The sequence below is a fragment of the Pollicipes pollicipes genome, unplaced genomic scaffold, assembly GCF_011947565.3.
Source record: "Pollicipes pollicipes isolate AB1234 unplaced genomic scaffold, Ppol_2.1 Scaffold_2555;HRSCAF=2994_pilon_pilon_pilon, whole genome shotgun sequence".
In the NCBI taxonomy this organism is placed as follows: Eukaryota; Metazoa; Arthropoda; class Thecostraca; order Pollicipedomorpha; family Pollicipedidae; genus Pollicipes; species Pollicipes pollicipes.
Genome location: NW_023596136.1, coordinates 15,846,844 through 15,866,179, shown reverse-complemented (window position 1 = coordinate 15,866,179; position 19,336 = coordinate 15,846,844). Strand labels below are relative to the sequence as shown.

The following is a 19,336-nucleotide window of genomic DNA, read 5'->3' as shown; positions in this document are numbered from 1 at the left end:
AATTTATTGAGTGGAGCCAATTATAAAATGTTTGTATTCACCTCATGCCAAAAACCCTTTGTGCAAATGGTTTTAGGGAGCATGATTACTTTGGCCATAGGTCTGTCAGGTGTTTAAGTTCTTCAAGATCAACCAAAGAAGTTTTATAAACTTTGTCATATCAGGGCATTTGTGCAGTACAGCTCGCCATTATGGCACTTATTGTAATGCTTGCGATCCCACTTTTAAGCACAACTGCTTCCCAATCAGCGGTGCTTGCAGTGTTACTAAGCTATCATTGCTGCACTGGTCCTGAGGCGGCATTGCCGGCCCTTCACAGCAGTGGCCGCCAGCATCACAACTTAAGAACCTAACACAGTGCACCTCTGGGTGCGTTGGACGGCCAGCTTTGGACCGCTACCGTCGCGATAGGTTTCCATACGTCAGGCACAATAATGTTGTGCGCCCCAGCCATAGGCTGTTGCACATAGCCCAACGGCTGCATGACGCCCGCCAGGTATATTTGATGGACACAAAAATATCTTACGTGTATTCCTTGTAATAGCTCGCAGCACATTTCACAGCACAGCAGATGCATCTTCAGGCCATACATAATATGCATATATATGGATACCATATATATATATATATATATATATATATATATGTATGTATATATATGTTAATATATAATCAGAATATTTTTGCACTCAATAGTTCTATCGCCAGTCAGTGGCCGTTTTCACTCCGCGTTTCATCTCAACTCTGCTGAAAAGAGTTGGCGGCAGCGGGATTCGATCTCACGCCTACACATCGTGGTGCGTGCATGGGTCTGCGCTTTGCCTGATAGCTCGAAAATGAGTGTCACGGCGCACACTTTTGATCGTGGAAATCGAAGAGAATTGTTCAAGCTTCATTTCTATGCACTTTTCATGCATATATGTATATATATATATACTCAAGATTTAGAAAGCCGTGGGCCTGAAGAATGTCATTTTAACATGGTAACTCTATGGCTAGTCGTGAAATGTGCGCCGTTGCTGCCATATTTTATACTAGACTTTGGACCCCCCCGCCCCCCCCCCCCCCCCAAGACGGCCTATACAGCGTCAGGCCGCATGTCGAGCGGGAGGTGTCATGATACTGTGCGCTGTGTTTCTCTGATGGTTGTTCGTGTTCTAAGCGTTTTGCAGATTCAATGTATTGATAAATATTTAATCTACAAAAAGCTTAGTAGGTTGTTGAAATTGCTGAAGGCTGTCGAAATTGCTGATATGCTGATACAGCAACGTATCTGTGATGTCAATGCTATGATTTGATGCTTAGCTCACTAGCACTAGTCTCTGCAACAGCAACAGTGCACAATGGAATATCTGAATCGGTGTTCTTTAGCTTCCGGCCGACAATGGAGAGGAGGGAAGGAGGGAAGAGTGTCGGTTTTGGTCTGTAATGAGGACCGGCTAATCAGCTGGCGAAACGTCGCTGCTAGGTCGGGTAAATCATTCCAGTGACAAGTTTTGTGCTCCTCATGACGTCACTGGTAGAAATGTGAAAAATGAACTTCTTTTATTTCTCACAATGTCACAAGGATTCACCAGCCACTCATGATGAAAACATTGAAAACCAAGCAGGTATTCGTAATAACACGTGTCCTTTATCCCACTGATGACGTCACTGGGACGAATGACCCGGTCATCAGCTGAAAACTTTCTGTGGGACACGTTTTTCGGGCTGTGTTTTCCCGCTGCTCATGACGTTCCAGAAGACTGTTGCGGTGTACGTGCATCTATCTACGTACTCGTGGTTTACATTCTGATGCCATTTGAAAAATAAATGAAAAAAATAAGCTGCGTTTTACTTACTGGTCATGACGTTACGTGACACGAGTTATGGTCTTCGTTTCTTATCACTAGGAAACATGATAATGGTGTAAGACCACCTTTCCCAGCACGCTTCATCAAGAAACTACTGCAAGAAGGCCCAGGTAATCCATGAACAAACCGTATTCAGACATGTCCACACTAAATTGCGAATGGGGCCGGAAAAAAGGCATGAACTGATAACGTTTTCGGCTAGCGGCATTATCTGTCTCTGACAAGCATTCCAAAATAATGTTCATCGGCACAACCCTTGGCGGACACCATTTTGACACGATTTAGACGGCAATGGCTTTTCCTAGACTTGAAACGCGGGTTCCGTGAGTGTTATGACACGCTCACCATTAGACATTTTCTGAGAATGTATGTGGAGCATCAACGTCATGACATAGATGGGAAGAATCGACTACAATATGACTATCAACTCCCTTACTCTCTGAGACGTTCCTCCGTCTATGTTTCGGGTGCCAACGCCAGACCTTGAATTGCATTTGCAGCCCAACTTTTCAATTTACCTTCCAGCCGTCTGCTATGAACTCTCCAATTTCAATGCGCGACACTGCTTTGCTGCGTTTGGAAACGACTGCATGGTGTTTGAAATTATTCCTAAACAAAATAACTTTTAGGTGAGTCCACTTCGAGTCAATAATATGGCCGTTGATGGGCGTAATCGTAGTTTTTGCCTTTCGGCCGTCAACCTTATGCACCCATTTCAAACGTGCCAATTTACTCTCAACCAATGCAACTATCAACAACACTATTTCAAGCAAGCGTTTGATATGGACAGACCATGCTGGCGGCCGATGCGTAAAGAGCCGTGTTTTAATCCTATCACCCTATTGGTAACTCTCGTTCTATTGTGTGCTTGTTGGGATAACTACCGCTTTCCCACATGTCATATGGGATCATTGGACTTGATTTTTCAGGTAAACATATCTTTCATGCATATACATTTAGCCGCATCCACACCGTGTTTCACGCTCGAAGGCTCGTGTGGGTATTGCGTAGGCCTTAACGCACGCTCTGGTTATGTGCCCTGGAGGTAGTGGTACTGCCCGTGAAAAGCCTACCGGGGCTAGAATATTTCTGCCACTTTTAACAGACTACAGCTCTATAATAATGTCCACTAGTCGTTGCACCGATCGAAACTATACTGACACGTTTGAAATGGGTGGATAGCGCTGGCGGCCGAAACGTAAAGAGTCCGCTCATGGCTACCGTCGGCCCTATTGATAACTCGGAGTGGACTTAGCTCAATGATGCGTCCAGGAATCATTTGGAGCACCTTGCAGTAGTTTATAAATGCAGAACAGCTATGCCATGCAGTGAAATTCGAGATTTCACATCAGAGGGGCGAAAGGTAATTGGAAGTGCTTGGCTGGAAAGGCAACATGTGGACTGGCGTTGCGTGCCGAAACCTAGGCAGATGAATGGCTCAGAGAGAAGTGTCACACATACTCATTTTGCAGTTAATTTTTGCATTGGTTGCCATGGAATAGATGTCAGCAATTTTTGAAAGGGTTGGGGGTGGGGTGCAGGGGCATCAATTTGTATTCTTTTGTGAGGGCCTTGGCCCCCCCAATATTGAAGTTGGCCCCCCCAATGTTGGGTTGGGCCCCCCAATTATTTTTCTGGCATTTTAAATAAATACACAGCAAATTAGCTGTAATGCAACCCCAACTTTAACCTGTGCATATCTCTATTGGGATTATACAATGAACAAACTACAATTTCATTCAAATAAAGCATACTAGCATAACCATCCCCAAAGCAACTCTGGTTTGAGTATTGGTAACCATATTCTCATTGAGATCAGATTAAACACACACACGCACGCACGCACGCACGCACGCACGCACGCACGCACGCACGCACGCACGCACGCACGCACGCACGCACGCACGCACGCACGCACGCACACACACACACACACACACACACACACACACACACACACACACACACACACACACACACACACACACACACACACACCAAAACAAAAAAACTACCTTCATCTCAGTCCACAACCAATGCAATTCATTCCTTCCCACATGGTGTCAGGGCAATGACCAGTTATGGTTATTTCTTTCTTGCCAAAGTCTTCGGTACCGATGATGAATTGCTAAAAAAAACTCAGAAGGCAGACGATCAGCCTTGCCTGGCTCTCCTGGCTACCACTAAGTACTCTGCAAGCTCCACTCAGGCCCAAACATTTCAGCATTATGCCACATACAGCCTTTATTTTGACACATGACCACATCACTGATGACTCCAGCTGCTGCAAGCTTCGGTAAGGATTGCATCAATCAGTGCTCTGTCCTCCATTACTTTTGATATTATTCACCACTTACCAGCTACTCCTGCTTCTTAATCCGATAAGTGTAAACGCGGGCAGCCATAAACATGCCTGTTTTTTTGTTGAAGCATCCCAGCAGACCGCTCAAGAGCGGAATGCTCAGCGTGCAAAACAAGTGAAGGACCATCTACCACTGTTCCTTTGCTTTCAAAAACATCAAACGCCCGTGACCAAGGTCAAAATCGGTCACAACACAACGGGCGAAACCAAAACAGGGCAGAAGAACCTTGACTACCGCATGCCATGCCGCATGCTACGGCGGTGCGTCCGTCTGACACTGATGCGTCATGAATTGTTACGGTTAAGTCGGAAAATACACTGCAATATTTGTATTTGCTCTCGATATCCATGATTGGCGGGGATGGAAAGCACTTTATTAGCCTTTCTAGCGACAAAATCTCTATAACATGCAAAAATGTACAGAAAAACAGCTTTAAATTGCAAAGTCCCAAAACTACATTAAATCATGACACAGCCCCCCGTGAGTTAGGCATAATATTCTCTACCAACGCAGGAAAAAGGATGCCAATAATGAGCTACGGAAAGAGGCGCGGGTGTTTCACCGCGCCGGGAGGCCCAGGCGATAGCCCTGGCCCAGGCGGATCGTGGCATTTGTTGGTAGGAGGGGTCAGCCAGTCCAACTGGATAAGTGGGCTAGCTTGGAGTTAAGCATAATTCATGAGCCTCATACTGAGTTGTAAAAGAAATACTCACAACCACATATGCTGCATATTTACACACACAAAACGTCGTCGAACTGGGAAGGGGGAAGAGGAGCAGGGATATATAAGATCATGTGGGCAAATGGTGGTTTCCGTCTAAGCCATAGTCCGATGTGCCCTCACCCTTTGTATCAAAATATCATGAATGGATAAACTATTGCCTGGTCCTCTTTGCCATGTGCATACAAGTGTAGATAAGTAGTCAATTTTCTAGTAGTTTAACTTTATAGCTAAAGAAAACATGCTTGTCATGTCCAATGGTGCCTAATGTTGCAGTCATTTCAGAGCATTCTTGATGCATGAAATTTTTTTTTGGTACATATCTCAGAGATTGTCAATGGGAGTGAAAGGATGAAGAGATCAAAATAGTCCAGCATCAGCTTGTTCTTTGACAGATGGCAAGTAAGATTGCCAAAGAAGTACATATCCCCATATAGTTAAAGCCTACAGCTTTTATTTCTCACATCACTGTAGCATGCTCACTGCAGGTCATTGTTGCTGTGACTGCTTCAGGCTTGGGCAACAGTGAGAAACAAATTACTGAATTTTCCAGGCATTCCTGGCACCTAAAATGGACACATGCAAATTTTAGAGAAAACATTTCAACTCATATTGGTGTTGAAACTTTGCTTTCCTGCAGTAATGCCAGGTTCTAGAATGCCTTGTGTCCTCAGAGATCTGTCACTACTGTGTGTAGCCCTCATTACTTCTCTATTGTTCCTTTTTCTGAGTGGCTTATTTTTTATTATGCACATGTTAAATTTTATGGGAAGCCGACATGCTCTGGACTATCGTGACAGTTGATGACCATTCTTGACTTCAGATCAAGGCTGTTCTGTTTTTGCAATCAATCATATGTGCATTTGGCATGTCTATAGTCATTGTAGGCATAAACCCCAATGTGGATGAATGAAATTACCTCTTGATTTCATGTTCCCCATATCTTTGTCTTATGCCTATGATGTGCTCCCTATGCTTTCCTATGATAATCAGTTCAAGAGGTTCAAGTTCAAGAGATTTATGGCATGTTTGGACAATGACTGGTGCATTATGGGATAAAGGTATCCATTGCTATTTTCTGGAAGGTGTCCTTGGCTCTGGCCATTGCCATGCACCCAACCTCTTTATAGTCCTACTGCCTCCATTCCGGATCCTGACCAATGTGGAGATCCATCTACTTCCAGTGAGTGTAGCTGATAGTGTCATTTTTGAAAGGTATGTATCTTGTGCCATAGCGCATCATTTGTGCAGAAGTATTGTTATGTTTCAGGGAAACCATCAGAACAGGGTTTGATTCCCTGTGCTCCCAGCCCATTCTGTGAAGGGGAGAGCCAGGCGATGCCATAAAGTCTCAGTAGCTGAGTGTGTCATGTAGCTCTAATCACACTCCCTGCCATGGAGTTCATCATTCCTCACCAGTGATGTTCTTGGTAGGATATGGATAGTGAAGGGTAAGCTGCATGTCACCTGCCAGTAGGCATATGAAACTGGCCAGATAAAGAGTGGCTCGTGTTTGAGGTGGCGACTCCTTTGGATTTTTCATTTCCTACCATCTTGGCATCTTTCACTACAATCCACACAGGCTTTCATGATAGCAGGAAGCCTTCTCAACATTGCTGGCGTGGCAAGTATATACATTATAGTTTGTATGGTGTTGGCCTCCATCTTGTGGAAAAAGCACGGTCCAGAGGCTTAAACTATTGGTCTAAGGGTTTAGAGCTGTCCCAATGATGGATGATATGTGTCAAATCCGGTTTGTTACATGTAACAAAAAAGCAAGCAGTCGTGACGCCGTCGGGCGCGCTGGTACTCCGTCGTTCGCAAACAGCATGTTTAGTATACAGTCGAGGCTTCCCCTTGAATTATCTTCATTTTTTATCTTTCGGTGGAGGCAAAATGTTGGAAGCCTCTTCACAGCATGTTGGCACCAGTGGCTTCACCCGCCAAATAGTCAGAGAACCACTTGGTATCAAGATATACACTCATTAGGTTGTAAGCGAAAAGCCTTGGCGATGCGCGGCATCTAGACATTTTCAAAGACCCCAGAAAAGTAAAGTCAAAATATCACCGTTGCCCTTGGCATGGATGACGAGATCAGAGATGGCGCTGAAGACTGTCTCGGTGGAGCGATGTTTTTGAGATCCATCTTGCGTAGAAGTCAATGGTTAGTGTGTTTCCAAGGTGGGGATCAACTTTGTCTACGTGTCGCTCAACAATATTCACGTTAAGTAAAATGGAGATGGTGCGCGCATCGGTAGGGCTGCTGTTGGCTGCCTTTCTCACTGGCGTGGATATGATAAGGGCGCGCTGTTACGCAGCTCGGACAAATCCAGTGGTCAGCCTATAATTTGCCTTGTTAAGAAGGGCGAGACCGAAGCCCGATAAGAATGCTTTGTCACATTGTCACACTCGCGCCATCTTCTCCGGATGATTTCGACGGCTTTATGCTAAGCAGCTTCCCAGGTTGTAAATGTCTGCCGGCTGGATCTTAGGAGCACTAGCAGTCGCTCGAGGCAAGTCCATCAGATTTTATTGAGTATGAATCAGACACTCGGGTTGCGTCTCGTGCTGCTCGAATTAATTGCCTCGAAAGATTTCGCCGCGTCGTTCGTCGCTGTTTTGTGACTGACGCCGTGCTTTATCAAAAGACACTCATGCCCGAATACAAAAATAAAAAAATAGGAAGGTAAGTCCGTCGACGTGTGAAAACGTCAGAAAGCCCGTTTTCTGTGCGACATCAGACCCCACAGGCCTACACAGTTTTGTGGATTGCTGTATCACATATACATATTCACTTTGGTACGTGTAAAGCTGAACCATCTGGAATCAGCTGTACAGTGCATCTCTGGTTTTAATCGGAGCATCGTATCCTTCCAAAGATCCATCTGATCCTGCTACCGACCGAGCCGAGTCACCTGATTCCTCCGTTGACCGCGCCGAGACGTCTGCCGATGCCACAGCACTGTCCCGACACCGGCGCACCTTCCAACCCGAGTGGCGTCGTCGTTACCCCTGGCTGGAGTACAGCACACATTTGGAGGGCGTCCTTTGCCGAAAGTGCGTCGCAGCCGAGAGTCGGGGGCTTCTGGGGAGCGCCACAGAGCGTGACGCCGCCTTCACGGCTCGAGGATTTAGTGCGTGGAAGCGGGCGCTGGAACGCTTTCGAGCCCACGAAGCCAGCGCCTGCCACCAACTGGCTGTACAAAGCCTGGTCACCGCCAGCGGACCAAGTAGCGTGGCAGCGCTCGCCGGCGTCGGCAAGGCGAGGGAGCAGGAGGAGGCGCGGCACGCTCTGCGACAGATATTTGACGCTGCCACTTATTGCTCAAAGCAGGGCTTGGCCCTCCACCGCAGGGACGAGGAGGCCGGAAATGTCATTCGGTTTTTGACGACCGTGGCGCAGCACGATCCCGTACTGAAGCGGTGGCTCGCCCGGCGCAAGGAGAGCCGGATGCACTTCACCAGCCCAGAGGCACTGGCGGAGGTGCAGCGGCAGCTGGCTCATGCCGTGATCAGGAGGGTGGTGGACGAAGTGGGTGCGGCAGAGTCCTTCGCCGTCGTGGTAGACGAGACGGCAGACGTGGCAGGGCGTGAGCACATGGCCATCTGCCTGCGCTTTGTCACAGAGGCGCTGACCGTCAGGGAGACGTTCATTGGATTGTATCAGGCTGACTCCACCACGGCCGCAGCACTGTTTGGTCTCATCCAGGATGCCCTCACTCGTCTTCAGCTCCCGATGGACCGAATTCGTGGTCAGTGCTACGACGGCGCTGCCAACATGGCCGGCGCTTTCCGAGGCGTGCAGGCCAGAGTGAAGGCGGTAGAGCCGCGCGCAGCGTTCGTCCACTGCACGGCCCACCGCCTGAACCTGGTCTGTCAGGAGGCACTGAACGGCGTGCGAGAGGTCCGGGACGCCATCCAGGAGGTCGGTCGACTGGTATCTTTTTACCGCGACTCGCCGAAGAGGATGGTTGCGCTAGAGCACGCTGGAGCCCAGATGTCCCTGCGTCCGCTGTGCCCCACCCGATGGACCTGCAGCGAGGCGTGCCTGACCTCCGTGGTCAAGCAGTACGGGCCCCTGGTGACCAGCCTTGATGAGCTCGCGGACGATGCTAAGGTGCGTCCGGAAGTGTCAGCCACTGCTAGCGGCTTTGGCAAAACCCTCAGAGACTGAGTTTTTCTTTGGCCTGCGCGTTGCTCTGCTCGTGCTCCAGGTGACCACACCCGCCATGCGCACTATGCAGGGACAGTCGCAGCCGGTGTCTGCCAACCTGGGGGTTGCACGTGCTGCCAGGGATGTCGTCCTGTCCCAGCGTGACCGCTTCGAACGCCTTTGGGCGGAGCTGACGTCCGACGCGGAGCGCCTGGGAGTGGGGTGTCCCAGGCTGCGACGCCCGTTTCGACCACCTCGGCGACTGGACGGGGGGCTCCGAGCCGCACCAGTATGCCTGTCCCAAAGGCCGCTACCGCCAGGTGTACTGCGAAGCCGTCGACTGGTTGGCCGGCTCCATCAGCGGTCGGTTCGACTCAGATGAGCCCACTCTAGCCATGGCCGAAAAGGCGCTCCTTACGGCGGAAGAGGACGCGCTGGTGGCAACCGCCACCTTCTACAACCTGGACCTGGAGCGACTCCGCCTCCATTGCCAGATGTTGGTGGATGTGGCGTCAAGCCAGAGAAAGGCACCACTGACCTCCCTCGACGACGTGGTGGCCCTACTGAGCGATGAGGGCCTGCGGCAGGTGCCGCCAGCCGCTACCTCGCTGCTGCGTTTGGTCTTGACCGCCCCAGCAACATCGTGCGCGGCAGAGCGGGCGTTCAGTCTTCTTCGTCGGCTGAGGGGATGGCTGCGCTCTACCCTAGGCCAAGAACGGCTAAATCACGCCGCAGTGCTGGCCACATACCCAGACATGGTGGACGCCCTGGATCTACAGGCCGAACTGAAGCAGTTCGCCTCAGCGTCAAGTCAGCGGTGCAACACTTTCGGCCGCTGGTAGGTCATAAAGTGCTTGCACCTACCGCCGCTGTCCAGCGCCTAGCAGCCGCCGCTGTCGTCCAGTGGTATGTCGTCGCCGCTACGACTGCCCAGTGTTGTGCTGTCACCTTCGTAGCTATATGCCACTGTTGAGCCGCCGCCGCCGTTGCCTCTACAGTGCTGCACCAACGCTTACGACAGGTCAAACGAGGCTGCTTTTTAAGTTTGTGAGAGCGCAATGGATATCCTTCCCTGAAGGCAGGAAGAGAGGCTCCATTTTCTTTTATGGGGGTTGAAATGTGTTGCTCGAGACTGAAAATACACACCCAAAATTGAATGAATTTTGTGATTGTAATTAGGAGCTCTGTGATCCCACTCTGTCCATTGGCTGCTTTGGGAGACCGGGGGAAGTGGTATGGTGGTAATGACCTCCCACAACGCGATTTGGGGGTATAAACCTGTTTTTTTTTCTCGAAAAATGCAGGTTTTGTCAAATGTGGAGTGCGCCCAACTCGCTAGCATTTCTGCCTTTAGTTCATAAGAACTGAAATCTTCTCTATAAAACGGAAAGGATCAAAACGAAAACTAACTGACCGGAATGCGATTAGTTTTTTTTGGGGGGGGGATGAGTGGAGGCTAACCCATGAATCGGGCATTTGTTTTCGCCTATGCCTGGCGGCTGAATCGACCACTGGGTTGCCCCCCCCCCCAAAGTTTTCAAGAAATCGACACCCCTGGTGGGGCGCCATGAAACGTAGAGATCCCACGTTTCTACGCTAGCAGCCCAAAAGTCACAACGTGATTGGCTCCCCCGCCCCAAATGCGATGGCTTCTCTCTCATGTGATGCGTCACTATAGCACTAGGTTTTTCAAACAAACGCACGTTTCATGCCATTCACATATAGCTGCATGCGAACCTTGTGCCATGCTCACAGGCGGGTAGGTATTGCGTCGGCCTGAACGTACGCTGTGGGTTTGTGCCTAATTGCCAGTGTTTGTCCGCGGTAGTAATCTGCCCAGCGATGCATATTGCATTTATTCTCTGAGCATTTTTAAAATTATTTCAACATTATTTAATATTTCAGCATCATTCAACTCTTTGATTGAATTATTTCTGACATTGATGTATGCTTACGGTCACCCATAAATAATGAAATGTAAATGGGTGTTAATGTACCTATTAGTATAGTCGAAGCATGTAGTGATGTATATATATATATATATATATATATATATATATATATATATATATATATATATATATATATATATATACCACACATCACGCTAATGATCTTCGCGATGTTGTTGTCAATTGACTAACCTCATCTCTGCTGCCGTTGCATGGGAAGCCAAGGGGTGCTGAAAAGTAAAATATTCCATAATGGCAGTCCAACCATCAACATGAGCTTTCAACACCATAAAATCGTATTAACAGCACACAACGAGCAATACCATATACTTGACGACTCGTCAGACCCCAGCCGTACAGCCATTCTCGCCATTCCGATGTTCGGTCGCGCATAGGCTATTAGACAGATGATGGGTCATCTGAACACGCAATTACCTACCACAAATCAAATCAAGGTTAGAACCTTTATTCAAGGCCGGTTTACAACGCACGCTTCACCGTCTTAATGCGTAACTAGCCATTTTTCGTCATTCGTCATTTGCATCCATGCGTGAGCCCCTGTACGCTAGTTTTTCCGTGTGGATCTGATTGTGTACCATTTGGGTCTATGGCAGGAAATCTCCTTTACATATTCCGCAGTGTTATTTCTACGACTTATACAACTGGTGCCTCTTTGGCACGAGACATGCGCGCACTGGCCTGTGGTATCTCTGCCCTCTCCCCACCCAGTCTCTAAGCGCACGCCTCCTCAAAATTAACGGACACGCAGCATTCGCTCCGTCTCTCGTGACGCATCATGTTTAATGCCGACAGTATCATAATCCTCTGGCAATTGACGGAGTGCTGTTACATACGGTCCGCTGCTAGACGCCTAACGCCTACTCGATCGCGCATCGTATTTCAGGAGAATTTGCAATAAGCACCACAAAACTGCTCTCTGCTGCCCCCCTGAGCACACCTCCACTACTAAAGACTTTGTAAAACAGTGGACCGAACTTTACTTATGCAAAACTTTTGCTTTCTCATCCGCATTATACATTCCTGTATCATTGTTATACATACCTTGGTCTTATTCGATGCCGGATTCACCGCAATCTGGCCGATGCTGTTACGGCGATCGATGGCCTTGGCCGATCAGCTGATCGCTCGCACCAAATCTCCTGACGTCAAGCGCGTGCAATTTGGCGCATGCATGAAGATGTTCTAATTGGTCTGGCGGGAGAAGTTTCAAAAGCGCCAAAGCCAATCACCGGACCGGACTGCGGATAGACCACGACTTGGCGCATGGGCTGGTCTTTGAAAGCGGGATCCAGATGAGGTCAAGCAAGGAACAAGCAAACATGGAGGGAAGCGAATATATCACCTCTCATGGCTGCAATTATAAGAACACAACAATTAGCTTCTCACGAAGCATCATAGCTGATAAGGGTGTCATTGAAAGGGTGAATCTCTTGGGATCAGCTGAAACAAAGTTTTTCCTTGGCACACTGATAAATGTCAAACCTTCAGGTCGGTCACACCACACCATGTTGATATTATTGAGGCGAGAGCAGTTTTTTTTTTTTTTTGATAGGTCAAGAAAAACGCATTCGATACTAGCGCCACCTATTGTACGCAATGGTATCATCCTCCAGCAGACCTAAAAGCTGCCACTTTCCACGCTACTGGTACTTGGTGAATGAAGTATGAAAAAGAGAGCATGAAGAGCACCAGTAAACGTTACCAAACAGCTTTTAAGCTGACTTCTTAGTAGAGAACAATACGTTTTGGTAAAACCCAACGCCGTGCAGTTATGACAATGCTCCAGCAGACCGGGTTAGGTTCAAGTTTGTTATTGCTAACACATCATTGTGATTTCGATTTGCAATTTATGTGCTTTTTGCGTGGGAGATATGTGTTTATTAATTTAATTTTGCTGGCACTAAAATATTTCTTCCCAGCAATTAACTGCATAAGCATGCCGAAGTCTACACGGTCGCGAACAAAACATTTTGTGACAGGCCACCCGGCCCTATTGTCCCACCACCAGCTGCCGACTACGGGAAAGCCTTGAGGTACATCAGGTGACTGAGCGAATCGAAGAGGAATCTCACTAATACCATCTTAAGACCGCGACGGTAATAATCACGTCACTGTGGATCAACGAAGCGACCCCTGTTCATGATTTAAAATATGTGGCAAAATTGATCGAAAGGGATTTATATCATCCAAACAGAGCTATCAGCAAGAAATCAAAGACAGAAAGACAGTGACACATCAACGCCGCCACCGCGAAATTCAGCAAGCTTCCTGATGTCGCGAAATGCCAGCACAAGCCTCAGTGCAGTTTTCCATGCGCAGTTGCCTGCACAGTGTATCAGAAAGAGGTTGCCATGATGGACCTAGGCAGGCACCAGAAGCTTACCCTGGGGTCATATGACCGGGATACGATCGTAACTAAAGAGGCTCGCGAGATGCGGAGGGTGGCCAAACAACTCCAGGGGCGTCGCGGCTCGTCCGCCAGTGAAGCGGTGTCTGCTGCTGAGCCTGAGTCGCCATCCCCGCCGACTGCTGGGCCCGCGCCGCCTGCTGAGCCAGCTCTGGATACTAGTGCTGACCCCGAGCCTGCTCCGGAAACAAGTGGTCTCAGCGTTGACGAGTCAGCTGAGAGCAGGGATTCATGTATTCATTCACTGTTCCGTACGTTGTGGAGGATGGCGACGACGCCTATTGTTCGTTCCGGTTGAGACCACTGTGGCAGTGGTCTCAACGGTTCTATAGATTATAACGTTACAGTTAACGCTACAACAAACGATTACCAATCTGTATAGATTATAACGTAAACGATCTGACTAGCACCACTCTGGCGGTTGACAGCAACGGTGGCTCGAAACGGGTCGCTGCTGCTATCATCGCCTTTCGACAAAACAGCAGAGACGGACTGGCTACTTGAAATCAAATATCGTAGATCCTAAGAGGACCTGCTGCGCAAGAGACAGAAGGAGAAAAGAGACGGATCGTCAAAATGGTGGAGTAATCCACGAGTCAGGTTTGACCGTCCTCTACTCCGACGGGCGCGAAGGCAGGAGCTACATGAGCCACACAGAGCCGGACGACTGCCATCAAAAAACATGTGGTTGTCATCACTGAGCCAGGCAGCCGCTACGTGACTCATTTTACGTCCGAGTTCGGCCACGCCCTGTACTTGTTCAACGAGCTACACTCCGTGAACCCGCAGTGCGATGGTCACATCAATATGCTCGGCTGCGATGGCACGACCGTCAACACCGAAAAGATAGGCGACGTGTCTCGGCTGTTTGGGCTGGCCACCGAGTCACCCGTACACTGGTTTATCTGCCAGCTGCACGGCAACGAGCTGAACCTCCTCTATCTGCTGCTGAGGTTGGATGACACGACCACGGGATCGAAATTTTCCGGACACATCGACAAGATCTGTGCCGGAGAGGTCTGGGGGAGGGACGTTGTGGCATTCAAGCTTAGGTCGGGGCGAGTGCCAAACCTGCCGGTCGACCTGATTCAGCAGCTGAGCAGCAACCATCAGCTGTTGTACCTTCTGGCCTCCAGCGTTCAAAATGGCTCTGTCCGAAACGTAGCAGCCCAGCGGCGAATCGGACCATCGAACCATGTCAGGGAAATATGAAAACGCATTATATTCGAATTGATAGCAATTAATGTTTTAAGTTCACCAAGTATCAACTGATATTTTATGTGCTCACTGCTGAGCATTTCCTCATTACCATACTTTGTGCTGCAGTACGCATATCATTTGCTGGTTGTTTCATGCTTACTGGCATGTTTTTGTTGATGTGTTCTGTCACATTTAAGGACTCTGGATATCGGCATAATTACAAACACTAAAGAGGCGCAACAATTATTGCATGACCAAATGCTTAGTTCGTAGCGAATTGTTCTAATATATTCGCCTTTGTTTTCAAATGATTGACACTGGCCGCTCGCCTCTGGCTTACACCTCTACCGAGACCTCCAGCAGCGCTCTCAAGGACCTCGTCCAGTGCGAGGTCGGCCATTACGTGCCGGTATGGTCCGCCATCCGGCAGAACAGCAGCTGCGACTTTGGCTTGCGCAACTTTTTCCGGAGCATCGCGCTGCTCCGCGAGCTGCCGCAACACGCATAGGCCACGGTGCAGCCAGTCCTTCAGCGTAGCGGGTGCTGGGTCCGTCTGGAACAGCTGCTGCTGGACATGGTGTGGGATGAGAACCACATGGCAATCAAGAACAAATGGCAATCAAGCGGGCAATGTCTGATCCAAATATTAGACTTTTGATCGGACCTTTGACCTTTGGACATCGGATTAGACCTTAGACCATATATATATATATATATATATATATATATATATATATATATATATGTTTCTATATTTTCATATGTTACTGCATGCTTCAATGGCAGATGCATTCATGCGCTCTTCATTATTCAGTGAGGAACCGCAAACATATACAGATATAAGAAGCCATTAACGCGTAGAGTTAAATGGTGTTGATAGGACAATATTATTAGCCTTATTCCTCGCAGAAATACCAGGACAATGAAGATATAGTTCGGTTAGTATTTCGGCAACATGTCTCTATTGAAACAGTAGCAGAAGTTTGTTACTGCTATTGTTTTTGAATTGCTATTGCTATTGCTATTTGAAGGCTGCTTCTGCTATTGTTTCGATAAAGCATGCTGCCGAAATATCAACCGAACTATATCCCCATTGTCCTGGTTTTTCTCCGAGGAATAAGGTTAATGCTACTATCTTATCTATGTGAGTAATGTTCCTCGCTAATGCACTGAACAACACGTAATTCTGAATGATGTTGAATGGTGTCGAAATAATTTTAAAAATGCTCAGAGAATAAATGCAGTATACATCACTGGGCAGGTTACTACCGCGGGCAAACACTGGTTATTGGGCACAAACCCACAGCGTACGTTCAGGCCGACGCAATACATACCCGCCTGTGAGCATGGCACAAGGTTCGCATGCAGCTATATGTGAATGGCATGAAACGTGTCTTTGTTTGAAAAAATCTAGTGTAATAGTGACGCATCACATGAGAGAGAAGCCATCACATTTGGGGCGTGGAAATCAATCACGTTGTGCCTTTTGGGCTGCTAGCGTAGAAACGTGGGATCTCTGCGTTTCATGGCAACCCACCCCCACCCCCCTTCCAAAATTGCTGAAATTTACCCCATGGCAACCAATGAAAAAATTAACTTCAAAATGAGTATGAGCGACGCCTCTTTCAGAGCCGTTCATCTGCCTAGGTTTCGACACGCAGCGCCAGTCCACATATTACCTTCCCAGCCAAGCACTTCCATTTACCTTCCTCTCGTCTGATGTGAAATCTCGAATTTCACTGCATGGGATCGCTGTTCTGCATTCATAAACTACTGCAAGGTGCTCCAAATGATTCCTGGACACAACATCATCGAGCTAAGTCCACTCCGAGTTACCAATAGGGCCGGCGGTAGCCATGAGCGGACTCTACGTTTCGGCCGCCAGCGCTATCTACCCATTTCAAACGTGTCAGTATAGTTTCGATCGGTGCAGTGACTAGTGGACATTGTGATAGAGCTGTAAAAGTCTGTTAAAAGTGTCATATGGAATATTCCAGCCCCGGTTAGCTTGTCACGGGCAGTACCACTACCTCCAGGGCACATAACCAGAGCGTGCGTTAAGGCCTACGCAATACCCACACGAGCCTTCGAGCGTGAAACACGGTGTGGATGCGGCTAAATGTATTTACCATGAAAGGTGCGTTTACCTGAAAAATAAAGTCCAACGGTCACATATGACACGGTGAAACGAATCACACATCCCAACGAGCACACAAGAGAAGCAGAGTTAACAATGTGGCTGGTGATAGGTATGAACTGACTCCACGACTCGGCCGTCAGCATTATCTGCCGTTTTCAAACGTGTCAGTTTAGTTTCCATCAGTGAAATCACTAGCCGACACGATTCCAAAACTGTCTAAATGACAATTCATATATTCTTGTTGGCGGGTTATTCCCGGGGACCAGGCTGCTGCTAATTGGGCAAATAGGAGCAGCGTGCCATGTGCCCAGTTGTCCGACGTGACACCTAACGGCCCGCCAGCCGAAACTCGCTTGTTTTTGCTATATAGTGTACCATAGAACGTGTGTTCATCTGAACATTCATGTATCATGGTCAGGACCCTGAAAGCATTGTAGCCGCGATGGATTATTCCTCGGGGCCCACCATGACCTGTTGGGCACAAAGCCACAGCGTGCGTTAAGGCCAACGCAATACCTAACCGCCTGCGAACCTGATACAAGGCTTGTATGCGGTTATGTGTATATACAATAAAACGTGTTGGTCACACATTACAGAACAGAGAAAACGCTACGTGAGTTCAGAAAAATGAATAAGAAAGTCCACTTCCGGCTGGTAGCGCCCGTCGCCAAATCACCACTTCGAAACATTACTCATTTCCATTACGACCGCCTGCCATGTAATGTCCAATTTGACTCCATGACCTAACTTTGCTACAGTTAGAAAGTACTGGAGGTTCAAATGATTCCTAAATAAACTTGCATTGAAATATGTCCAATCGTTGTTAGCAATAGTGGTCGTTGACAGACATAAGCGGACTCATTACGATTCGGCTGCGACCACTGTCTGGCCATTTCAAACGTGCCAGCATAGTTTAAATCGATGATATCACTAGCAACATCATTTTAAAACTATGCATACAATTTCGCTATCATCAAGAGACAGTGGACCGCTCCTTCCTGAACAAGATGTCATTCGGGTGCGCCCATTCGGAGTTCGCAATAGGGCCGAAGCTAGGCGTAAAGTGAACTCTACGCTTCGGCCGCCAGTATCATTTGTCCATTTCAAACGTGTCAATGTAGTTCCATCGGTGTAACGACTAGCAGACATCATTCTAAAATTGTTTAAACGGCATATGAAATATTCTAGCCCAGGTTAGCTTTTCACGGGCAGCACCACGGCCTATTCGGCACATAGCCAGAGCGTGCGTTAAGGCCTACGCAATACCCACAAGGGTTCGAGCGTAAAACACGGTGTGCATGCGGCTAAATGTATGCACCATGAAAGGTATGCTAACCTGAAAAATTATATCCAGCAGTCAAATTTGGAACGCGAAAAAGCAGTATACATCCCAACGAGCGCACCAGAGAAGCGGAGTTAACAATAGGGCTGGTGATAGATATTTATAACGGACTCCTTACGTTTCGGCCCCCAGTATGAGTTGTCCATTTCAAGCGTTTCAATATAGCCTCCATCAGTGCAACGACAAGTGGACATCATTCTTAAGCTGTTTAAACGGCATATGGAATATTCCAGCCCCGGTTAGCTTGTCACGGGCTGTAACACAGCCTCCAGGGCACATAACCAGAGCGTGCGTTAAGGCTCACGCAATGCTCAAACGCCTTCGAGCGGGAAACATGATGTGCGTGCGGCTAAATGTGTACACCATGAAAGGTATGTTTACCTGAAAAATCGTGTCCAACGGTCAAATATGACAAGCGGAAAAGCGGTACACATCTCGACAAGCGCACAATAGAACGAGAGTTACCAATAGGGTCGGTGATACGATTAAAACACACCTCTTCTCGTATCGGCCGCCAGCATGGTCTGTCCACATCAAACGCTTTCTTGAAATAGTGTTGTTGATAACTGCATCGGTTGAAAGTAAATTGGCACGTTTGAAATGGGTGCATAAGGCATATGGAATATATATGGCCGAAACGTAAAAACTACGGTTACGCCCATCAACGGTCATACTATTGACTTGAAGTGGACTCACCTAAAAGGTATTTTGTTCAAGAATAATTTCAAACACCATGCAGTCGTTTCCAAACGCAGCAAAGCAGCGTCACGCATTGAAACTGGACAGTTCATAGCAGACGGCGGAAGGTAAATTGAAGAGTTGGGCCGCAAATGTAATACAAGGTCTGGCGTTGGCACCCGAAACATAGACGGAGGAACGTCTCAGAGAGTAAGGGAGCTGATAGTCATATTGTAGTCGATTCTTCCTATCCATGTCATAACGTTAATGCTCCACATACATTCTCAGAAAGTGTCTAATGGTGCGCGTGCCATAACACTCACGGAATCCGCGTTTCAAGTCTAGGAAAAACCATTGCCGTCTAAATCGTGTCAAAATGGTGTCCACCAGTGGTTGCGCCGGTGGACACTATTTTGGAATGTTTGTTAGAGATAGATAATGCCGGTAGCCGAAAACGTTGTCAGTTCATGCCCTTTTTCCGGCCCCATTTGCAAGTTAGTGTGGAC

At 47.9% G+C, this 19,336-nt stretch overlaps 1 protein-coding gene across 1 annotated transcript; it reads left to right on the top strand.

Moving 5' to 3' along the window:
* The first annotated feature begins 6,374 nt into the window (after positions 1–6,374).
* Positions 6,375–10,063, top strand: LOC119098497 (zinc finger MYM-type protein 1-like). The gene is made up of 5 exons (XM_037221441.1): positions 6,375–6,388; positions 8,292–9,054; positions 9,182–9,307; positions 9,411–9,677; positions 9,995–10,063. The coding sequence occupies exons 1-5, from the start codon at positions 6,375–6,377 to the stop codon at positions 10,061–10,063; spliced, it is 1,239 nt and encodes a 412-aa protein (XP_037077336.1).
* Positions 10,064–19,336: the final 9,273 nt, after the last annotated feature.